Genomic DNA, 23,962 nt, shown 5'->3' with positions numbered 1-23,962 from the left:
ATGATTGCAAAGATGGGTTTTATTGTATTTTATTAGTGAAGTGGTAAATACAAAAGAATTTACAAACACAACATGTACTGAATGCCATGCTCCACTCTACATTCTCAATGAGCACAACATAAATTAACTACAGAAACAACATTCAGATACTCCACACTATTTATCACTAGATTTATGCTAAATTATGAATTGCAAGGTAAGATTATACAAAGGGTTATTTGGCATAATTTTTTTATATATTTTACAGTAAGTCACAGACATAAAGTTGAGAATTTGAACAGTTTTCCACAGCATGTCATTTCCTAAAGTGTCGAAGTTCGTTGTAGATATCTGACTGCACTCCATGTAATTCCTTAAAAGTAAAAGAAACTTAAGTTAACCATCCACAATTCACAATAAAACACATTTTAAAATATTTAAATAAATATAAGAAAAAATAAAAAATGTCAAATCATAGAAACATATAGTCATTTACATAGTAAGAATTATTATATGCATCAGTTTTTATACTTTTATAAAAATAATAAGTATTTTATCATTTCAAAGCTTACTATTTTACCTGGTATGGAGATTCTGTGTCTTCTGGGGTCATCTTCTTCGAGGCAGATAAGGACAGATTTCTTCTGCCTGTTGAGGGAAAATATTTAGGGTAGGTAAAATAAACACAAAATTCAACACAAATATCAATAAATGGCAGAAATGCACATGGTCACCGTCGTGAGACTCCCGCTCCTTTCTTCTCCTGTGATGACTTGCGAAGAAGAACACAGAGATGATGAGGAACATGGTCAAGAGAATGTCAGAGGCAATGATGCCAATCACAGAGCCCATGTTTATCAGGTAGCAGGTGCCACATTCTGTGAGGAAACATTTTAAAAAATATTTTAAATGAAGCAAAATGTCATGTCATATATCTAAAGCAAATAGTTGAAGAGATCTACCTTGCTGTTCTTCCTCTGACCCTGTAACACATTATGATAGTAAAGCATTAGAGTCTGCATATGTCTAGACTGCTGTTGTTAGGGAGCATGAATGTGACTCACCGAACATGGAGCCCACAACACAGAGAGCGTCGGGCATCTTCTCAGTTGAGGGAGAAATGAGAATCCGAAGACCAGCTGTTGTTTTGATCTTTGCCAAAAGGCTGCTTAGTGGTGTCCATAAACAAGATGCTGGAAGTGAGAGTCAGAAGGATTTCAGGCTCCACGACCAATATTATTACAAGGGTGGAGATTTGTCTGCAATGTGCTAGAGTCTGTTAAAGAAGGAGGAGCACAAAGTGGGAGTCCACTGACAAAAGAGGAAGTGGTCTTTCTGTTTTGCCTTTTTTCTGTTACATATCATATCTATGGCACCTGTAGTCGCTGGAATAGAAAGTGTCAATTTCACCTCCTGCTTTCAAGCCATAATTCACCTCATGTTGTAATTTTAATGGAATGATGCAAACGACGCAGCAGCAACCAGCAGCATCAGGTCACTCTCACGCCCAGAGTTTCTGCTGAAATACAAGCGATCACATCTTCAAACGGAGAGTTTCCTGAGATGGTGTGGTTTAGCGCAAGCGGCTGGAGTCTACTCTGGAGGCCCTCGACCACAGCTTTATCTGTAACAACACTGTCCTGTCAGCAAAATGAAAGTGAACTTTGTGTTCACTGGTTTTATGTGAAAAACATCTGTTTTTGGTTCATAATTAAATGCTGTATTTGTCAAAAATATCAAACACTGAACCTTTTCAAATGATTCACACACCTGCGCCTGTTCATAACTATTGCCGCATTTAACTGCAGTACAATTAATTTGTAAATCTAATGTATTAGCCCAACACAAAGTAGTACATAGTTGTGAAGTACAAAGAAATGCACATAGTTTTCAAAGTTTTTATTTATATTTTATTCGATTTTTTTTGCAAATAATAAATTGCTTTCGTACTTCTGCCCGGTCTTGCTGAAGAAAAACATTCTGCCACACCACATGTTTCACCACAGAGATGACCAGATTTGTGAAGTTCTCAGCGAGGGGTTTTCCTGAGAGACTCTCCAAACTGAACCTTGCAACCTTGTACCGTTGGCCTCTTGGCTGTTTATTGGATTAATGTTGTCCTATGTCAGCTTATCATTCAGATGAAGTGGCATTTCTTGCTAGGTAGTGCAGATGTCTCCCCTCTATAGTCGAGGGACTGACCAACACACATTACATCAGTAAATAAAAGCAAATAAATTACATCATGAGTAGTTAAAAGCATGTCGTTTTTGACCTAAGTGTACTTTTTCTTTTCCACAACTTTATCTGTTAATGTGGACAATGGGAAGGGCCATAAACTCTTTGGTTTATATTTTAGTTTATGGATTGATCTCTATTAAGGAAACCACGCTTGAAATTGCTGCTAAGTACTTCTGGAGTAAATGTATTACCACTTCCAAGAACACAAATGTAAAGTCTTAGAAGTTCATTTGTCCAAGATAAGGTTCATTTCACAATCTTTTAATTAAAGCTCAACGCCTTTTTACTGTCCCTGTCAAGAGAGAGAGAGAAGCGGTCTGCATAAACTAAACCTATCAACAAATAGTTGGACTTGGGGGAATTTAACATATTGTGTTGATTTTCTCCAAAGTTAGGCAAAGAATCTGAGCGATAAGGTCTGAGTGTCCGACATATAAATTTTTTATTTTATTTTATTGTACTAAAGAATGAAGCAACTGGGCAGACAATGAAGAAACAGATCAGCCAGATAATACAGAGATATAAAGCTGATCTTGGTCAGCATGTTTTCTGGGATGACTCAAGCAGCAGTTTCACTGCAGGGTTAGATCAACAAAGCAGCAAGACATTTGCTCATATCTGATCCAGTCTCCAAAACAGCTCGCAGCGCTGAAAAGTCACTCTTAACCACAATGATGGATAAGATAGAAGGAGAATAGAAGGTAAAAAGCATTACAATGGAGCTGTGCAAGCACAAACACGATTTTATTAACCAAACAGAATTAATAACATTTTTTGAAGGAAAGGTATTTGAAGACAAACACCAAAAAATAACCCCGATTAAATGGATGTGTTGTGAAATGCAAAATAAAACAAACACATATGGCTAAATTTCAATTCTTTGATTTTCCCTCCAATGAACTTGATTTTTTGTCCTCCAAGAAAGAAATATTTCATAACTGGTCAAAAAAGACACTTCCCATTGATTTATTCAAATAAAATAAGTAAACATTTAACACACATAGGCTTCAGAAATTTATTTAGAACAAAGCTAAAACAGCACATTAGATGATGTATACATTAATAAAGTAATAGTTGGATAGTGCATAATCAAGAGAATGTTCAAAGACAATATTGTTTTTAAAATCCCATAAATCATTTCCAACCATTGTCTAGTCTAATCTATATCAAAAGCAATCTGCAGAGAGCGCTGTTACGTAGTTCTAACCAATATTTAATGTGCACAGATAACATTCAACCACATTTTTTTTCAGTTCACAATTAGTTCTTCATTTCCAAAGCTTTCATTGCAAAACTTAGTAAAAATGTAGAAGAAAAACAAAAAACTAAAACGAAACGTACCAATCTTTTAAATGTGACTGAGCCCCAACAAGAATTTGTGGGAAGTTTAAATACCCAAAATAAGTCGGTTTTGTTGTTGTTGTGTGTTTAAAATGAATACTATTTATTTTATCTTTAAACAGCAATGGGCCTAAATGATCAAGTAAAGTTAATTTGAAAGGTGATTAAAATAGGGATCTGGCAAATTCTGTAAGACATCATGAAAGTTTGACTACCTTTTTAAAATGGTGTTCTTAAGGATTGTGAGGATCCTTGGTTAAATAATTAAAAAAATACTCCATTTAAACAAAATTAACATTTACTGCAGCAACAAGAGATTTTTTTAATCATTGCTACAAGTAGATTTACTCAGTCAAGAATACAAAAAACACAATCATTAAATAACATTAAAAATTACAATTTTGACACCAAGTATTTTTGCAAATTACTGGTGTAACATTTATAGTGCCAGTTTTTAAAGTTTGATCAGAGAATATTTACTGGGTGTTTTCATGTTGTGCTGAAATGTTGTGACACTGACAGCAATTTCTCTTATCTACTCTTCAAAATGGGACAGTCAATAGAAAATACCATTCAAATAAGCCAGAGTAATTAGTTAAGAAATGGATTCAATAAAATAGCTGCTCACCAGAACTTGCTCATATAGCAATTCTAAACATTTTGTAGCAAGTAGACTGTAACAAACGAGGCATGATGAGCTTTACTTGCCAAACGCACACATGGAGGAAGAGGAAATGAGGGAGGGTGATAAAAAAGTATTTTTTTAGAAAAATACTGCCTGCTGCCGTTAGAAAACAGCAGCAGGATTATGGCAATAGCAAATTATGATCTTGTTTCAAAGCTTTTTCTGCACATATTTACCAGGAATATCAATAATTATGGAGGATGCTGTAAAAATACTTGTCTGAAAAAAATAGTAAAGAGAGCCACCACTTTAGGATAATGATTAATAAAACATTTTTATTTTATGTTCTTCACGTTGGCCCGAACATTCATATAAACCTTGTCAGCTGTGAAGAGATGAGAGAAGAGAGAAACAACACACAAAATTAAAATAGGGCATGAAAAACATATAAAAGGAGCCAGATATATGCAGTTGAAACCAGAGGTTTACATACACCAAATAAAAAGACACATTCACAATTTCTTTTCACTGTCTAAAGTTTAATCAGGCCAAACACCTCTTGCTTTAGGTCAGTTAGAATGAGCAAAGTTAATTCTATGTCTTAAATGCTGCAATAATCACAAGAAAAGCATATATATATGTCAAAGGTTTATTTTTTAATGTCTTCAAAATCAGAAGTATACATACAGAATGATTATTATCTCTACAACGGGGGAAAGCCAAGACGATGTCATGTCTTTGGAAGCTTATGATAGGTTAACTGACATAAGTTAGCCAATCATAAGTTAACTTATGTCACATCGGAAACACTTATTGATACATTTTAAGACCACACCATTTTAAGATGTTGCCTGAACCTGGTAGGACGATGTCGTTACACACAGTGAAACATGTCCTTTACAGAACATGTTGCTGTAAACTGTCATTTACAAATGTGTACAGAGGCAAAGACCTTCATTTCTGGAGACATATCCTGTGGCCTGATTAAACTAAAGTGAGACTGGGCAGAATGGCCATAATTTCTTTTGGAGGAAAAAGTCATATTAAGCCTGGAAACACCATCTGAACTGTGAGGAATAGCGGTGGCAACCTCCTGTCCGGAGCTATTTGCTGCAGGAGGAACAAGTGCACTTATGTGCACATTATGTGAAAGTATTGAAGCAACATTGAAAGATATCAGCCAGGGAAATACAAATAAACAATGATCCTATACATATGCATAGTGGTTACAAAATGGATTAAGGACAACAAACTCCATGTTTTGTTTGTGGACCTGATCTTAATCCTGTATAAGTTTGTGGGTAGATCTTAGGATTGTGCAAAGATGCGGCCTCCAAATCTGACTGTAGCTAATGTTATTGTGGTATTTAGCAAAAAGAAATAATTTTGGTAACTGTAACTGTCTTAAAACAAGAGTAGTTTGGCCTGATTTAACTTCAGACAGTAAAAACAGTGTGCATGTCTTTTGCTTCAGTGTTCCTGAACCTCTGGGTTCAAATGTAGTTTAATTAAATTCTAAGGACACTATTTCCGGTATTAGATCTGGATAAAACAAATATCTATGCATAGCTTCCTCTCAAAACCTTACCGTTATCTATTTTCTGACGACGGAAACTGGCACATCGGTAGGTGACGACCACAATGATAAGAGTCAGCAACAAATCTGCAGCGATGACGCCTGCTATTGTCCCTGGCTCAATTCTGTAGCAAGAGACGTTGCTGTCTGGCAAGCGGAGACAAACAGAAAAGGTGACAGAAGAAGGAGTAGGTTGCTAGACAACTGACACAATAAGAGACACACCAATGGAAAATATGATTGATCAAGTTTGCAGGTTTTTGGTTCTGCAGCTGTGCAGCTGTTTGTTTTTTTTCTTTTGCAGGTTGTGAGAGTACAAAACAGATTTCAGGGCTGTGTTCATCTTCTATGTGATGTACATACCTGCTAGGGCCACAGTCAGACCTAACACAAAGAAAACAAAGAAACAAGAACTGAAATATATCACTGGTGATATGTTAGTGCTTCTGTGAAATTTCCATTTAACTGAGTGTTGGTGGTTACATTTCCTGTAACAGACCACCTAAATGTGAAGAGATGCAAAGAGCAAAGCAAAAAAAATGACACTTACTGCACAGAAAAAACAGCAGAGCGGTGAAGTTGTCAGCCATTGCTTTTTGAGTCAGTTCAAGTTTGTTAAATCTGAAGAGCAAAACACAGAGACACATATCTCAGAGGAAAAAAAATGTATTCAGTACACATTCACAAATTGTACCTTTCAGTTTCATCGTATTTGACGGTAGCATTATAGATGAATGCTGTACATGGTGTGATTAACAAACTTGAACAAACTTGAACAAAGAAAGATGTAAGGAGATCAAAACGTAAGTAAAAAAAAACCTTTTACAAAATATTTCTAAATAATCATCACCGTTTAGCCTTAAAGCAGATTACATTCTTGGAACTAAATATTAAATGTTAGCTTTTATATCAACATCTGTCGAAAATAGATGAGTATTTTGGATCAACACAACTTTAGATGGTTTTAGAATAATAAAACAAGAAAAGTTGTGGAAGAGAAAGTCAGTGTAAGAGACTAGCTCCACATACCTTCTCTGGTTGGCTTCATGTGCCTTGTGCAATCCAAAAGATGATGTGAGAACAGCGTTTGCTGCAGCAAGGTGACGTCTGACTTCCTATAGTGGGCTGAAATGCTGCCTGTTTGTTTTCGTGTAAACAACACAAGTCATCAACAGGCTGCTTCCTTCTTTTATTTGGCATTTTATTTGTGGGCATTACACATTAGCTAAATTTAAAAACACACACAAATACCTTTATAATTTCTGACAATGGCTGTCGTTACACATTTCCTGTGAACTACATGAACAGCTAATAACAGATCTGCTATGGGAAGGTGACAAAATGTGTAGGCGTCTTAAAGGTCAACACTTTGTTCCAATCTGATGATTAACTGTTAAAAATCCGACATCATTATTACTAAGATGATGACAAATTATGTTCATCACACACCTGTCTATGCTTCAAGATTCAATCCATCATTTTATTTCACTTTTTTTTGTTGTATTTTGATTCTTCAGTGCAAGAAATACGTAAAACACATTAATTATAATAAGCATATGCCTAATATTGTGCCATGTAAACTAAGTTTCATTATGTAAATGCAAAACATTTTATTTGAATGTTTTAGTAGATTAGTGTGTTGAAATACACATGTGATTTTGCTTAAGGCCTCTGTGAAAAATTAGTACATTAAAGCATTTATAAATTATGCAACATTCCTGATTAAAGTTTAAAGGGTTTTCATATTCTTGTCAGGGAGTCCCTGATGTTGCAATACTCCGTAGTCTGTATCTTGAGCATTTGGATATGCATAGTTTACCCTGACGTTAAAGCCTTGGGAAACCCCACATGTGGTTGTTTTTAGCTCAGATTTCTATCTGTTGAAGGACAAAAACTAAGCTAGAACAGAAACAGACAATCTCATCCACTTTTTTTCTAGATCAGTATCTTTTGATCATAATGTGAAATGCAGAACTGAGATCTAATGGTATACAGTCACATTCAATTAGAATGTGCACTCTGATGAGACTCATTTGCCAGATTCTAACTATCTTTTGACAATATCTTATAGACAGACAGATGTTAAACGTATTTTGCACTGGGCCCAGATTCCTCTGTTAAAATATATTTTATCAGTCTGATGTAATATTTTGATTGTGAATGTTGTGCTTTCATAAACTGCAAGTAGAAAAATCATCAAAATTACCATCAAAATGGAGGATTCTTTTCAGTTTGGGTGTAGTTAATTCATATACTGTATGTGTTTCACTTAGTGAACAGAATTACTGAAATTAATGAACTTGTAGATATTCTAATTCATTGAAAATGACTGTATATGTGTTTGTATCTGTTTGTCCTTTTTTGGACTAGAAATGGATTTAGTCAGCATCAGTCTAAATTTGTACAATACCCTAATCAGAATTTCAGTTGAAGGTCTGATTCATTATTGTCTAAAGTGTGTTATACCATCCATGTGGCCAGCAGGGGGCTCCAAGTAGACCAAATGTTTAAATGACAGTCCTTGACGCAGGAAGTGCAATCTTTGAGCCTCACCACTTGCAGTGAGCAGGCTCAACTCCATGAATTAAAGCATGGTGACCTGGCATCCATCCGTCCGTCTGTCCGTCCATCCGTCCGTCCATCCATCCATCCATCCATCCATCCATCCATCCATCCATCCATCCATCCATCCAGACAGTAAACTTGAAAGTCTGAGGTTTTTGAACCAGAGACTCTCTTCTCCACTACTGTACATTGATAACCATCCCATGAAAACCTTAGCCAGGATGTGAGATAAGCGGCATTCCTGGAATAGTTAAGATTGCCGACACACCTCTGACTTTGATTATAAGATTGACCTTTAAAACATTTATCTCATTTACATTTTCTGTTGTGTGTCTTGCTTCTGCTGTCCTGATGATGCTACATTTTTTTTGTCCCTGAAATAACATGATCTTTTAGATGTAGTGTTGCACTACAATGACATTGCTGAAACAGTTTTGCATATAAATCAAAGAAGAACTGGTGTACCTATTTCGTTTCCCCATACCCGGTTTCTTAGAACACTGGTTCTCCAAAAGAACAAATACATTAATAAAAAACAAACATGAAAACACATTGCATTACAATTAAACTTAAATATGATTTCTCAGTTAAATTATTTTCACCTGAGAAAGTCTAATAAACATATATTTTGTGAACTTATAGGCAAATGGAAACAAGGTCATTTATCTATGTATTTTATATCAAAAGCCTGGAATAGACAAGGTGTACATTTGCTTTTCACCATAACTGACCTAGTTTAAATACCTGTGATTCATGTGGTCATCAAAAAAATAAAAGGTCACCTTAAAAATCTGGATTTCTGTGTTTTCCATACCATCTACCATCTTTTTCTGATAAATGCAGAAAAATCTCAGTGACTCTTTTGCTTCCACATTGAATGGTTAACATATAAATGTATTGTAGCTTTCTTATGTGTTACATTGATAAATTAGAATATTGTATCATTTTGTTTTAAATACATTTTGAGTGCAAAAGACAATTTTCAAATAATAATAATAATAATTATTATTATTATTATTAACACATCAGTAAAGTTATATTTGACTACTCTCATTGTCATTGCATATTATGTATGTATTTCATTGTTCAATCACTCATTAAAATGTCAAATTAATGAGACGGATCAAAAAGTATTCAGTAATCAGAGAAAATGGAGCAGAGATTAAAATTATTATTTTTTTTCAATATTTTATCCTTCCTTTGCTACATTACATTCTGTACATTTAAGAAGCTTTGGTCTTTCAGCTGATATCAGCAGTGCAGTGCTAGTTCAAATATTGTTTTTTGCTCGTTAGGACAGTAGAGGGAGCTGTTGTACAGCCTACAGATTGAACCGTTCAGAGGCAAATTAAGAACCAAGTAGAACAAAAGGGAGAGAGTTTATGTTTATGTGGTTTGGTTTAGGATAAGTATCAGCGTTAGGCTATAAAAATGAGTACAAAATGAATGGAAGTCAATGCAAAGTCCTTGTGAAGATTTGTGAGTGTATAGAGTTATTGTTGAGTTATTTTTTGGAAGAAGTTAGTCATCTGGTTAAAAGACAAGAGACAAGACATGAGGCTTTAACATTTTCTATGAAGTGTTACAGAATTTCCTTTCACACAGTGTCATCTCAGCAGCTCAGGGCATCTGGAAGAAATTCAGTTTTCAGCAAAACACAATGAAATGTCGTCCTATAAATGTTACAAATATATTAGATTGAGTTAATCCTTTATTGTATATCTTATTAAGAGAAAAACACATGATCACTTGTAGATTGTCAAGTCAAGTTTATTTGTATTGCTCATTTCAGCAACAAGGCAGTTGAACATGCTTTACATCATAAAAAAGACATCATAGAGTCAACAATCGTGAAACAAGCAATGAACATTACATTTTGTCAAATGTATCATCAAAATCATCAAACAAGATCAGAGATGTTGATCAATCTTCCATTTACTGCTAATCAAAGGCAATTCTGAACAGGCGGACCGTTAGTCAAGATTCAAAGAAACGTAATATTTCAGGCTGTTGTACAGTTTTCTGCAAGGTTGTTCAAGATTAGATAGTATCATATTTAATGCAAAATGTTATTAATTTTAATAAAAGTTGAGCATGATTAAAATCCCCCTCTATGAGGTTATATTGTAGGTGAAATAAAACCAGTCCCATTTTACTTTTTCTTTGAATCATTTATTGCCTAAGTATTGGTCAGTAAAGACTTACAGGCCAGCAGCTTGTGGTCCCCGAGGTTTTAGTGGGTGCCCTAAAATAATGAGGTCTTGGATCTCAATGAAGACCGCCAGTATAAATGAAGGTCAAATTAAAAAAGAATAATTCTCTTTTGGATGAATTGATGTTTTGCCCACAAAAGTAATTACATTTTCCAACTAGTTTGTAAGCCCATGTCACTGTGAGGAATTTTTGTTTTTTGGCTTTATGTGTACATAACCAATATGTAATCATGTTGAAATGATGATGTCACAAACACAAATCTAAACCTTCGACCTTAAGCATGTCAAGTGTAACAACAGCAAGCTTCATGCCCATGACCCATGTCTTCTTCTTTATTTAGGGTGTTTTTGTCATTGTCGTTACAAATAGCTTAGCTTCTGTTACACTTTGGGTCTGTTGATAGAGAGGAAGACATTTCTAGAAATATCAAGTCTATGACTAACTTTTCTGAAAGGACTAATGGAAAGACTGTTTCAGAAGAACTGTACTTGTATGAGAAGACCTTGCAAGTCCTTGATGACGACGTGTCTAGCCACAAATCTGTTTTGAAGTGCATACTTGAAAAAATGTTGGGTGTGTTAGGAAAATCTTTCAATTCAAAGCCTTTTAAATCCAGCTTTCATCCAGGCGAATTCAAAGCAATACGTAAACACAAATACATTTATAGAATACTATCCATGTGCTGTTCATAGAATAGGTGACTCCATGAATCAGTTTTAGGTGGAATCATTTTAAGGCGTAGTAATTCTTTGTGTTATTGGATATGATCTCTATTGAAATACTTTTTTTTAAAACTTATTTTAATTAGTTAATTTCTGATGTTTTTCTTTTTTTACTACCTGAAGAGGAGCAGTTTGTTAAGTTTCTCATTCTTTGAAGAATCCTTCTTGTTCAACATTGGTTTTGAAAGTTCTTTTTAGTTATACCAAAGTAAAATGTAAAATAAATATCCCTTCATTAGATATGAGTGACAAGCTCATATTGATCAAAGTGATGAACAATCAGGTGACATTTTTCAAGAAAATATTGAGTTAAGTGATGTGACAAAACTTTTTGTACACTTTGAGTCCGATTACACGTGTTGTAAAACTAACACAAGCGTGATGTTCTTTGGCTGCTGTATTTCAAAAAACACGTTGAAGACTTTTTTGTTATGAGATATTAATTCTGCTGGTTTGCAGAAAATGATGAAGTCTGGTAGTCAATTTGTGACCATAAGCTCACTACACTTGGAACATGTAGCAGGACAATAATCCCAAACACCACATCTGAATGGCTCAAATAACTAAAGATATAAAAAGTAGCAGTTTAGAGTGGCCTAGTTAAAGGCTGTATTTACATTGAAATGCTGTAGTACAACATTGAATAAGCAAGTCATGATCAAAAATCCCCTGACTGAAATATAACAATTAAGCAATCCAGAAAGGGCCACAACTCCACAACAACAACATACAGTAACATTATTTGCCAGTTATAACCAACTCTTCATGGCAGTAGTTGTCTGGTATAATTTTAGCTTTTATATGAAAATTGCAGTTTTATATCCTGCTGCACACAATAAAACTACAACAAATAGCACTAATTTGAAATAATTAATAATGAAATAAAAATATTCTTTTAAAAATAGTAATGCTGTTTTTAATGTCAGTTTTCCGTTACCCCAGACTTTCTGTATTACTGTAATTCACACAGCTGATCGCCCAACAAGAGTCTAACTTCTCCATAACTGTGCAACGTCGCATTTCTCCGCACTCTTCTCGCTTGGCTGAAGTTGCGGGGGTGTGCTGGGTTTCCCAGGGGGCGGGGCTTCGAGGCGGGGACAACGCGGTGCCTACAAGCGGCAGGGGTTGTAAGTCAACAAACCAGACTCACTTCTTCAGCCTACCTGAACGGATCTGTGTACAAGTCCCGTTTCTGAAAAGACTGCTGGCCGAGTGGACGAACCGACGAGAAAGGGACACAGAGCACAACCGTTTCTGACATGCACTTTGATAAATGTGAGTATTAATCCTGTGATGGATTGTTAGATCTAGTTTATATTAACCATCAATACGTTTGTCGTTGATGCTTTTCTGGTTAATGTGCTTACACTTGAAAATTAGTTTTGGGACAGATGTAATGTTATTGTGCAAAGTGTTTGTTTTTATATTTTCCCCTAAAATATGCATCAGCCTCATCAGGTTATCAAACTATCTTTACCTTGTAATGTTGGCTGCCAAATCTAATAAGGCAACATTTACAAATGCGTCTTATTATTGTTCTTAGTCACACTTTCCTCAACCTGTCTCATCTAGTATTTACATTGAAATGTCACCCAGTGTACCATTTCAGTGCAGTGACATCACTATTTGGGTGAATCCAAGAGTCCAGACTTCATTTTGGGGAACCCCTGATGCATCTCCACCCCTGTTTGTATGTTTTCATTTCCTCTTTTGATTAATACCAAAGAGGCAAGTTGTGTGACATGACAGAGACAGCCTGCTTTGCCTAAGCTTCTTTGTTCATCAGGTTTTTTTTTTTTTGCCTGGGCGATCACTTTACATGTATTTTGTTGCGTGTGGTTGGCCCAAGAACAAAAACCCACAAAATGAGGAAACTGGTGATGCACTGCCTCTTTCTTGTCTCTGAGGATCGAGTAAAAGAGAAAGGTCGTCGGAATCCCCAGTCCTCCCACGCTCGTGACTCATTGTCCAGGGGTTTCCACAGGGCACAATTTGAATTTAGCACAAACTAGAGTTCAGAGTATTTAGTCTGGCACCAGCTATTAAAAACCATCCCCTTATTTCCTGTTTCTGTAACTGTGAAGCATGGAGCAACTTCTACATTTGATGAAAGTCCTTTGAATGAATGCACCTTCTCTAGCTGTTTGTGCCAGCATTGTATCATCACTGAAAAGGCCAAAGGTTGCATTTAGCTGTGAAGAACAAATGAGTCAGCATTAAGTAACTTGTAGTAACACCTCCTGAACCTGAAAACGAAACCCTGCGGGATTGATCTGTTTTGACTGATGTCATTTCGGATGAAAGTGACCTTTTATCAGGTGTTTCGGGGGCACAAAATAGGACACAAGACACTGGCTCTATTTTTTTTTTTTTTACATCAGAATACATTTGCAAGGGGAAGTGAAACAGTTGTTTTTGAAAAGAGACAAGGCAGGGCAAAGTGAAACCAAAATAATACCTCTTTGGGTGTTGTTTTTCTGTGTCTGCCACAGACAATATCACTATGGTATCACTCATGGGCTTGAAGACAATGCCTGTGCCTCGCATAAATGTAGATGCAACAGAAAACACAAGGCAAACTACATGCGTTTCTAAGTGACGCGTCTCTGACACACTAAAGGCAGGAAGATGTGGTTTGCGTAATGGAGTGAGACAGAAAGGTGTCACAGAAAATGAGTGCTGGCAATCCCATGCTGAAGGTTTTCTGATGAATCTCTCTCACTCTCTGTCTTTCTCTCCGTTTTATTTGTACAGCTGCCCGCAAAAGATATTTGTTCCTAATGGAAGAGGTTTTCTTTGAGTCTGAGCTTTGTTCTTGGGTTCCACCGACAGGGTGGAAATAGGGCCTTCGTTTTATCTTTCACGTATAGCGGGGGAAGCTTTTGAGGAAACAAACCTGTGTGGTCGCTTGTTGTCGGCTGGAAACAGCAGATTTCTATTATGCGGTGTTGTTTTCTTTTCTGTTTTCACGCTTTTCCTTTACCTGTTGAGTGGAAATGAGACTTAGAAGAGGAAACATGCACATTAAATAAAAGAACAGATGTTTGGGTGCAGGGCAAGAGGAGAAGAAAAAGAAAATCCCTCCATGGAGAAACCAAGTTCAGAATCTCAGAAAAGATCTTTGAAGTGTTTAAAGTTTAAATAGATAATATCTTCAGTGTAAGCTAAAATAAAACTAAGAAGATTAAATTAAAAACAAAACCCTAAAGGGAAGTCCAACTTCAATTATTTATATTACTTTCATTCATTTTTTTAACAATTTTTGCTTTTTAAAATGGCAGAAAATCTCTCCGTATTGGAAGTTCACTATTTGTCTCCATCAGTAGATGTTTTTGTTGTTTTTTTATATTAAATTTAGTAGATATTATTAGTAAACTGCTTACTGCAGTCACTCGTGTTTCTCAACAGGAAACACAAAAGTCTTATGCAGGTAATCTAAATGTTTTTACATTTTATTGTCAAAACAACTGCAATAGAAATCAATGTTCTCAACCTTGGAAACATTTTGATCTTACATTTTTTAATCTTACATCAAGATATCAAGATATTTGATGTCTTATGGATGTTAAAAGGTATTTTATATGACCTTTTGAGGCTAATGTAATTAAGAGTCAGTTAACAAAAATAGCATCTTATCTCTAAATTGTGTGATCAGGTTATTTGTTCTTTGATAAAGTACACAAAAAGCAAGCGTATCAAGTAATTAAGTCCTGCTTACAGATTAAAGTGATAAACCCAAATGAAGAAAAAACAAGATTTTTATGTCGTCAAGTCCTCAATCGAATTATTCTTTTCAAAAGTGCTAGTAGGCAGACTCCTGTATTTTTTACACCTTTATCTGTGGGTACAGATTTAGTGTCACTGATTATAATCTCCATGGAAAAGTAGAGCTGGAACAAGTCCTATTTTAAAAACCTCCTTTTCACTTTGCTGCTGGAAAGTGTGTGGTGTCATCAAACAAATGTCTCCTGCACTCTCTAAAGCTGTCTGAAAAAGGGCTTTCAAAAACTAGTTGAATTTAAAAATAAAAAATTTTTTTAAATAAAAAACACAAATAGGGAAAAAAATGTTTTCATCAAAAATGTTGGCTGAAAATGGCTGAAAAATAGTTGAAGCAAAAATTCTTTGTGTTTCATTCTAAAAATGAGCAAACAAAATCAAGTTTTTCAAGAAATTTATAAGAAACCTGTGCAAAACATTTAATCTAAGGAGTTATTGCTATGGAGTTATTGCTAATTAACTGGATGTTTAAAAGGCAAATGTAAGTCTGAACATTAGAACATTTCAGTCAGATGAAAATACAGTAAAGAAGAAACCCTTGTTGACCTGCCAAGCATCAGCTGAAGTATTTGAAGACCAAAAATTGTAGCAGAAATTATTTGAAGAACAAAAGTCTGAGTATAAAGTAGACCAGAGTTCACAAAGTTGTGGAGCTGGACTTTAAAGGCAAAAAAAAAAAAAGAGAAACAGAAATTAATCTGGTATTAAAGTGAGAAAACTCAAGAATCATTCAAACACCTTTTGACATCCATCATGATGATTAAGGGTTTGAGGAACAGAGATACTATTTGATCTTTTATAAGGGATAAAATGTGGACACAGCAGCAAGTTAAACACTGTAATGAGCTTCATGAAAAACTGGATCTATTTTTTACTGTAAGATCAATGAGGACTTTAGTTGTTGCTTCATTAATTTGTTCATTTATTCATTAATTAATTTATGTTTGCTTATTTGTGTCATTTTCCTAATGGCTGAAATGAATGCATAAAATAAAAAAATAGAAGGAAATGACCTAGAAGGCATTTTCTTGTATTAAGGGCTTTAAATTCAAATTACTTTTACATTGTTATATGAAAGTCACATTTTGTAAAAAAAAAAAAAAAGAAGAAAAATAAAAGGATTTTTCTATGTTTTTATGTATAACTTATTGATGTAAGATGTGGCAGAATAAAGAATGTATTTACAAAAAGTATTGAATGTAGGAGCTGCACTGATGATGTCCTTATTTTCTTCTTTGTGCAGGAAAAAGCAATCAAAAATTTAATGAAATATAAACAGTGATCCTATGGAAGCAGAGGGATATATTAAAAAGCTTAAGTATCTGATTATTCTATTTTATCTATTGACCCTTTACACATTGAATATTGCTTCTGTTTGAAAATAAAGGGAGACAGTTAGCCTTCAAAGATTACAAGGTATTTCAGTGGTTTGAAAACTAGCTACATTCATTTTTATTGGAACTTTGCATAAAACAAAGTTCACTGTTTTATATTCAGATTAAATTGTTCATATTTGAATAGTGGAAGTAGCGAAAAGACTGGATAAATGCTTACACGACACACAAAACATGAAGAAGAAGTCTAATCTAAAGATGAAGAACCTACAGAATGGGAATGTTTTTAATGTTCACATGCAAAATGAATCCTATGATTCATCTTAATGGTAGATGAGCAACATTTTAATGCAGAACGATTCGCAACATGATTCTGCTTTTCATAGTTCCAAACAGTGTGCCTGATGGCAGCAATTAACATTTTTCAAGCGAAAGGTATGAGAAGTCATTCTGAGGCCTTTCCCTCCAGCAGCTTTGAAACATGTCATGTACATATGGAGGATCACATGACCCTTCTCAGCTCCCTCACTATCCACTGCAGGGCCCTCTTTGTCAGTCACATTGCAGCTGCTGTGAGATGCAGTACTTCTACTGCACACTCTCAAACACTCTTCTGTCTAATGTTGTGAGGATGTGATGGAGGGAGTTACAGGTTACAGTTTAATTTCAACATCTGCTGCTGCCTCTTAGTTTGGTAGTTGTTTGTGTGACAGGAAGAAATTTGCATAGAGGGAAGAAACATTCTCCGTCTGATGAGATCATGCCTATAGAATCCTTGGTAAACACCAAATGCTTTATTTTTTTAAATTAAATCCTCTCATGTTTGGATAGTTTGATGTTTTTGCAGTATGTCACATTCATCTTTTTTTCTGAGTTTGTCTTAAAAGAAATCAATTAGTAACTTGGTATGAAACATCTTAAATCAGGTCAGAAACAAATGTAATTGTATCTGGTTTTACTCTTATTTTCCAGCACCAAAAGAGAAGGCGTGTTGCACCCAGCCCACAGTAAAGAAACTTTTGGAGCAGAAGAGAAGACGCGAGACGTCAGCTGTGCTTCCCCCCTGCTCTGCTGCCAGTACAAGTCCAATTCCTCCGACTACTATTGCAGTAAGCCCACATACTGACTTAGTCAACGTCTCACCTAATACTTTGTGACTTGTGTTTGTTTAGTGATCATATACTGTTTTTCTGTTGCATCTGTTAGGAGCTGACTTCACCAGAGACGTTTACATTTACAGGTAAGGGTGAAACATCTAACGCCAAAAGGGACACGTTTTATACACTGATGTGAAATAATGTTCAAATAAACAGAAATAAAAATATCAAATACCTTTCTCATATGTTATGTGAAATATGTTCTGTATAGTTCAAAAGGACAACAAAGAAATCTGATATAGGAAAAAATATAAATGCTGCCACAATATGGGTGTGTAATTATGAAGATATTTAAAGTAATATTTAGTTAAAGCATTATTTTTGATAACATATCAGCAAATAGTATTTGTATTTGCCTGCCAAGTTGGTACAAACACATTCTTCCAAAAGGTTTTTGGGCAGTTTAGCCACACCTGGATGGGGTTTTTTGTAAGAAAAACTTTTGTCTTGCAGTCCTTCTTCTTAGTTGAGATAAAAGGAGATTAGAGGAGACTGCTGTCACATGTAAACCTTAGTTAGCACTTGCTGAACATCCTTGCACCTCCTTGATTGTTACTGTTGTCATCTTTCCAGCTACCTTGACCATTGTGTCCCATCTTTTAATCAGTTTTAGACAATTGGTGCTTTCAATGTATAGTATTGTGACTGGTTTCATAATTTTTTTAGTGCTGGTTACCAGACTGACCACTTCTTACACGGAGATTCTTTTAATCATTTGTAAGCTCTCTTCAGATTTCAAAATGTCAGGAAAATCCTACTAGGTCAGCTGAATATAAAGAAAGGTTACAATTCAGTAGAATTGATAGCAAGCATAACCTCAAGAAGACAGGATGCTGAAAGTGAATCAGAAGGTGCTTTAACAAAAGTTTAGTTCAAGGTTGTTGTTTTTTTCCTATGACAAATTTCTTTGTTGGTCAGTTTCTTTAAATTATATATTGCAAGTTAAAGGTAAGAACAGCTTGGGGGGATTTATATTTAACAAAATAGGACCTTACAGATATTTTGCACTTAGAGGTGGTTCTTCCAAGAATGTCGCTCTGGCTGAGCCCTTACCTTATTTGGGAATTTTAAGAAAAAGGCAGAATAAAAAGTCATAATAAGATGTTGACTGGTATTTTCCATTCTAGGTGGAGCAATAAGCTACTCTGACATGGCAGTGAGCTATCATTCTTGGGCCCCACCCCATGAATCCACTAACAGTTACTACAGCAGTGACCCAGGACCCAGTTATGATTCATCCTACCTTCCGATGCAACCTGAATACAGCACACAGCAGCAAGTCTCTATTTTTGGAGACTCAATATCTACGCCATATGTAAGAGAAATATTCTCAGTGTGGCACATCTTTGAATTTGTAGCATTTCTGAGTCCATAGACTTGTTAAGAGGACAATAGTGGCTTACATTTCACTTTTTTTTTCAGGACTGCTCTATGGCGGTTCCAGAACCCAGTGTGGCTCCATCCTGGTCCCATCTGAGTCTGAGTGATAACACACAGCATATATATAGCTCTTCAATGGATACTTTAAAACTGGATGAAGCCAGGATGCTGCTCAGTGGGATGGACTACAGCAGAGCCACTTGTCAGGACGAAGACGGTGACACGTGAGTTATTATATTTAAACTTTATTAACCACATAAGAAAGCCAATGTCTCTTTTTACGAGAGTGACCTGGCTAAGAGGTCGGCCCTTTTAATAAGTGCCTATTTGCATCATGCTAAGAATAGGTCATAGCTGGTAAGTCAAACAGCATACAGAACTAGTCCTATCAAATATAATATACCCCAAATATTGTTTTATTGATTATAAAGAGTGAAACATTGTTGCAATTATTTAAAAACATTTTTGATAACTTTTATAAGGGATTTATGCATTTTTTTCTTCAGAATTTAAATGTGTTTTTTTATTAAATTATTATTATTTTTAAATTTCTGAGCCTGAAATATTCATATGTCAGGGTTAGGCGGATCAACAAACAAGAAAATAAATAAAACTGTGACAATCTCTACATCTCAAAGAAATTTTCCTCAAAGCAAATTTGAAAGATTGTGACACACTCAGTGTTTCTCCTTTGACATCATGCATCATTTTTTAATATATTTCTATAGGCTGATTTTATTGCACAAAACTTTGGGATTTTATGTCTGTGAGAAGCGCTTCATAAACAAACTTTTCTTACTAACTTACTATATGTGAAATTATAAAGAGATTAGAAAGAGTTAAGAAGTCCAGAGATAACCCAGTGGTGGTGTTAATCAAAAGGTTTATTTTTCATGCTATTCTTTATATACCTAATTGATATCTCAATGGTTATTTTGATATACTTTAAACAAAGAATGTGCACCTACCTAAAGTCTTATTGGTCTTGAAAATGAAAGATTGTTTAAAGAAATGGGAGTCTCAGAGATTGTGGCTAAAACAGACTAACAGACTGAAAAATTGGGAAACACAGAGTTGTATACGTACAATACACAACATGAGTTTGGCTGAAAAATAAGATTGAGGAAGCTCTACCACATCTATCATGACTGAACTGTTGATTTGGAGATGATTGTAAACAAATTACTTACTACTATCGAGTTTTGTTTTTGGCAGTGAGCTGAAAGTGAAAACCAAATTTGGAACATGGTAATTTTTTGAATGATTAAAAAGAAAGTCTGAGTCATTGTCTTATGCTAGAGTCAGATAAGATGAAAAAAAAACCAACAAAAAGAACATTTTCAGCAGAGAAAAGCAATAACACGGAATAACTGTGGGGATGACCACAGTTACACAATATCATTTACAAGTGACTCATCATTTGTTTTTCTTGAACAGTATCCTGCACATCTACACAGCCAAAGGACTCCGGGAGTACGCCATTGCTGCTGCAGAGAGGCTGAGGGAAGTGGGGAGGCTTGATGCCAAGGAGCACAAGGGAAAGGTATGAAATAAAATGTGAATAGAAATGCGCTAAGCAAAACAAAGGATTTCTCTTGGCGTTGTTTAAGAAATATAATTGAGTGATTGTATGCTAAATGTGATTTTGCAGACTGCCTTACTGGTGGCAGTGACAGCCAACCAGCCAGAGATTGTACAGGATCTTCTGTTGTTAGGAGCGGACATAAATGCCTGCGACTTTAAAGGTCAAACTGCTCTTCATTTGGCTGCTCACTATGGATTCCCAGCAGTTCTCCAGGTAAAGAAACAACAACAATGGTTTAGTTTTTCATCATACCCCCCAAAAAAGTTACAAAAGAGATTTATTATTTTATTTTATTTTTTTTTAACAATCCTCACCAGTGATTTCTATTTTTCTGCAGGCAATTCTGTCAGGTAGACCAAATGTCAACCTGGAAGCTCGCAACTTTGAAGGTAATTTAATGTCTTACATTTTTTTCATGGAAACAAGCAAACATTGTTGTTTTATAACCCATAAACAATGTATTTTGAAAGCCATATATCATTTTATTTTTTTGCGTTAGGCATGACACCTCTACACTGTGCAGCCATTTCTCACAGTGTCACCGTGAAAGCTTCTTCAGCTGCACCGGCAGATGTTAGTCTTCAGACAAAAGCTGAGGAGAAGCTGTCATGTGTACGGATGCTTTTCCATGCAGGGGCCTCCCTTCTCAGCCAGGTACTTTAGTTCAGCAGAGACATAGTTTATTACAGTACTTATGTCAAACCAAGAACTTTGAGTGAGAAAGTACAAGGGAAGTGCCACGTTTCATTTAACCAACATGATGACATAGTTTGGCCACCCTCTCTCTTTACTCTCTCTTTTGTTTTGTCTCTCCGCTTTGACTTTCAAATGCTGTTGTTGAAGTGGTGGTTTCATAATTCTTTCCCTCACTTCCCGTTATCAAATTCCAGGAAATCAAAAGTAACAAGACAGTGCTTCACTTGGCTGTGAAGGAGGGGAACATTAAGCTTGTGGACTACCTGCTGGGGAGTCGCCTCCAAAACATGAAAGACTTTGTTAATATGAAAGTGAGTCCCACACTGACCTGAAAGTCAGAACTGTATTCTCGGTTTGATTCCGCGCACGAGTTCACTGTACGTTGTACCTGAAAATTGCGCTGACTGAACTTTTCAAGTCATAACATCTTAACACGTTTGCGACAGGCCCATGGTCACACGGCTTTACACATGGCGGCGGGTCTTCATGGCAACCAAAACCAGGAGAAGATCCTGCAGCTGCTGCTGGACCGAGGAGCCGATCCCAGCATCCGCAACCTGGAGAACGACCAGCCAGCTCACCTGCTGCAGAGTGGCCCGCAAGGAGAACGGGTAAGCTGCCAATCATTTCTCACTGTTAGCCCCAGTAAATATCTTAGCTACTGCTGATAACTGTCTTTGTGTCTTTATTTGGTGTAAATCCAAATTAGGTTGTTGTGGAGGCTGAATTCTTGTAAAAAAAAAAAAAAAAAAAAATGGAATGAGGTTTAAGTTAACATTATTTTATTACCTTTTACACTGTTTGACTTTTCAGCTACTGTTTGTATTCAAAGTGATAAAAGGTTAAAGGAAGATAAAATACTTCATTCACATTAGATGTGGAGACATTTTTCAGACTGGAGCTGCTTCATGATGGTAGAAGTTTACTTTGGTCTTGGACATAAACTTAAACCTCTGAATTTATGCTAAATTAATATTCCAATAGAGTTATCAACTGCAGTTAAAGAAGAGCCTCATGTAGAACAGTCCTTTTAAACACTGCTGCTTTTTGTCCTAAGGTAAACTAATCTCACCGAGTTGTCCTTTCTGTTTCACAGCTCAAATTCATGTTGAAAAGACGAAGCAGTTCTCGTTCTGGCAGGACCAGGAACAACTTAGATCACTTGTAATCCCGATTTGCTGGGATGAAACGTCTTCAAGGTGACTCCTCTGTTGAGAAGGGGAGAAACTTTTCAGTTTAATTTGGGAGTCTTTGACCTAAATGTTGATTAAAAAAGTTTGATTACTTTAGATTTTTTCAGACAAATTGTGCCCATGACTTACTGCCCATAAAGTAGAATATTTCTAAAATATTGGATTTTGCTATCAGTCTATTAGGTAAAACATTTTTACAAATTCTCAAAATCTAAAAAAAACGAGAAATTTGGGTTATTATCAAAATAATGTGACACAAACACAATATTAGATAACAAAAACATAAGGTAATGGATTATATATTTTTGCTTCTCTGAAGCCTGGAGTACTTATTTCTTTGATAGGTCTATCTCCCAATTCAAAGTTGATTTCTGTGAAATCGTGAGTAAAAGCTCTGGGACCATGTCCCTGAAACCTCTCTGACTCCTTTGGTTAAAACCCCTCACTGATACGATATCATAATGATACTCGGAGCAGCGGTTTTGAGATTGATCAGCACGTGTCTTCTTCTGTTAAGAACGATTGATTTCCAAACAAGAACCTATTCAATGGTTTGTTGTCTGTATGGACCATACATATGTTGTGTGCGACACTGGATGCAATTTTTTTTCATTATGGAAATAGAAACTTTACTGTGTAAAACTTAAGAAACTATGACAAAGAATGTTTTTTTTTTTCTCAAGCAGACATCAGACGAGTCAGCACGATGACAAACTGTCTGATTCACTGTACATTTTACTTCTGAGTCACAAGTAAAAGTACAATAACATTGTTTCCATAAGATTGTTTTTATGGTTGAGGGCAAGCTTTAAACAGTCCCATTTACATTTAGCGCGACAGATATGAGCAGGGTGGAAAATACACCATCCCACTATAAGAGCTGTGTCAGGCAGTAATTTACACTTGTAGTGAAAGAGTATTTATTTTTCAAGATCTCTTTTTACCCACCTACCTGTACTGATATGAGGAGGATGAACCCTTGTAACATGTGAAATGACAATCATTAAGTCTGTCACTTGTGTGTCATCTTTGACATTTCTCTATAGCACAAAGAAAACAATTAATCTTGCTGCGTGATTAACTCCATTTCAAGCAGCTCCTGACTAAGATTACTGTAAAACTATTTCAGTGATAGATGAGGTAATATGAGCATAGACAATATTCACTTAAAATCTGCCTTATTAGGTCTGAAAAAAAATCCAGTTCATTTGAATTTTTTACTGACTTAATCTGACATTTTTTTAAGCTGTTTTAACATCTAAGGCATTACAGAATGACTATGATTGTTATGCTTTGTGTTTCTATTTATTGTATTGTTAAGCTATATTCTCTATTTTCTCTCATGAAATGAGGTAACATGAACTTCAACAATAGACAATATTCATTTAAAATCTTGCCTTATTAGGTCTGAAGAAAAATCTAGTTCATTTGAATTTTTTACTGCCTTAATCTGACTTTTTTTTTAAAGCTGTTTTAACATCTAAGGCATTACAGAATGACTATGATTGTTATGCTTTGTGTTTCTATTTATTGTATTGTTAAGCTATTTTCTCTATTTTCTCCCATGAAATGAT

General features: G+C 35.5%; 3 protein-coding genes across 3 annotated transcripts; 1 reads left to right on the top strand and 2 right to left on the bottom strand.

The window, feature by feature from the left end:
* Positions 1–22: 22 nt before the first annotated feature.
* tyrobp (TYRO protein tyrosine kinase binding protein) lies at positions 23–1,433 on the bottom strand. Its single transcript, XM_005798417.2, has 5 exons — positions 1,044–1,433; positions 942–962; positions 714–857; positions 560–627; positions 23–352 (listed from the first exon to the last, which is right to left on the bottom strand). Exons 1-5 carry the CDS (start codon positions 1,078–1,080, stop codon positions 296–298), a joined length of 327 nt encoding a protein of 108 aa, XP_005798474.1. The 5' UTR covers positions 1,081–1,433; the 3' UTR covers positions 23–295.
* A 1,788-nt stretch (positions 1,434–3,221) lies between these two features.
* On the bottom strand, positions 3,222–6,887 carry LOC111608055 (TYRO protein tyrosine kinase-binding protein-like). Its single transcript, XM_023330387.1, has 5 exons — positions 6,792–6,887; positions 6,313–6,383; positions 6,126–6,146; positions 5,775–5,909; positions 3,222–4,571 (listed from the first exon to the last, which is right to left on the bottom strand). The coding sequence occupies exons 2-5, from the start codon at positions 6,350–6,352 to the stop codon at positions 4,522–4,524; spliced, it is 246 nt and encodes an 81-aa protein (XP_023186155.1). The 5' UTR covers positions 6,353–6,383; positions 6,792–6,887; the 3' UTR covers positions 3,222–4,521.
* A 5,534-nt stretch (positions 6,888–12,421) lies between these two features.
* On the top strand, positions 12,422–23,962 carry nfkbid (NFKB inhibitor delta). Its single transcript, XM_014468567.2, has 12 exons — positions 12,422–12,538; positions 17,350–17,486; positions 17,584–17,617; positions 18,662–18,849; positions 18,957–19,138; positions 20,352–20,457; positions 20,566–20,712; positions 20,837–20,888; positions 20,999–21,153; positions 21,390–21,506; positions 21,642–21,806; positions 22,292–23,962. The coding sequence occupies exons 1-12, from the start codon at positions 12,523–12,525 to the stop codon at positions 22,361–22,363; spliced, it is 1,371 nt and encodes a 456-aa protein (XP_014324053.1). The 5' UTR covers positions 12,422–12,522; the 3' UTR covers positions 22,364–23,962.

The sequence above is a fragment of the Xiphophorus maculatus genome, chromosome 3, assembly GCF_002775205.1.
Source record: "Xiphophorus maculatus strain JP 163 A chromosome 3, X_maculatus-5.0-male, whole genome shotgun sequence".
NCBI classification, from domain to species: Eukaryota; Metazoa; Chordata; class Actinopteri; order Cyprinodontiformes; family Poeciliidae; genus Xiphophorus; species Xiphophorus maculatus.
Note: the sequence above shows the minus strand (reverse complement) of the source record. Positions and strands in the feature narration are given on the sequence as shown.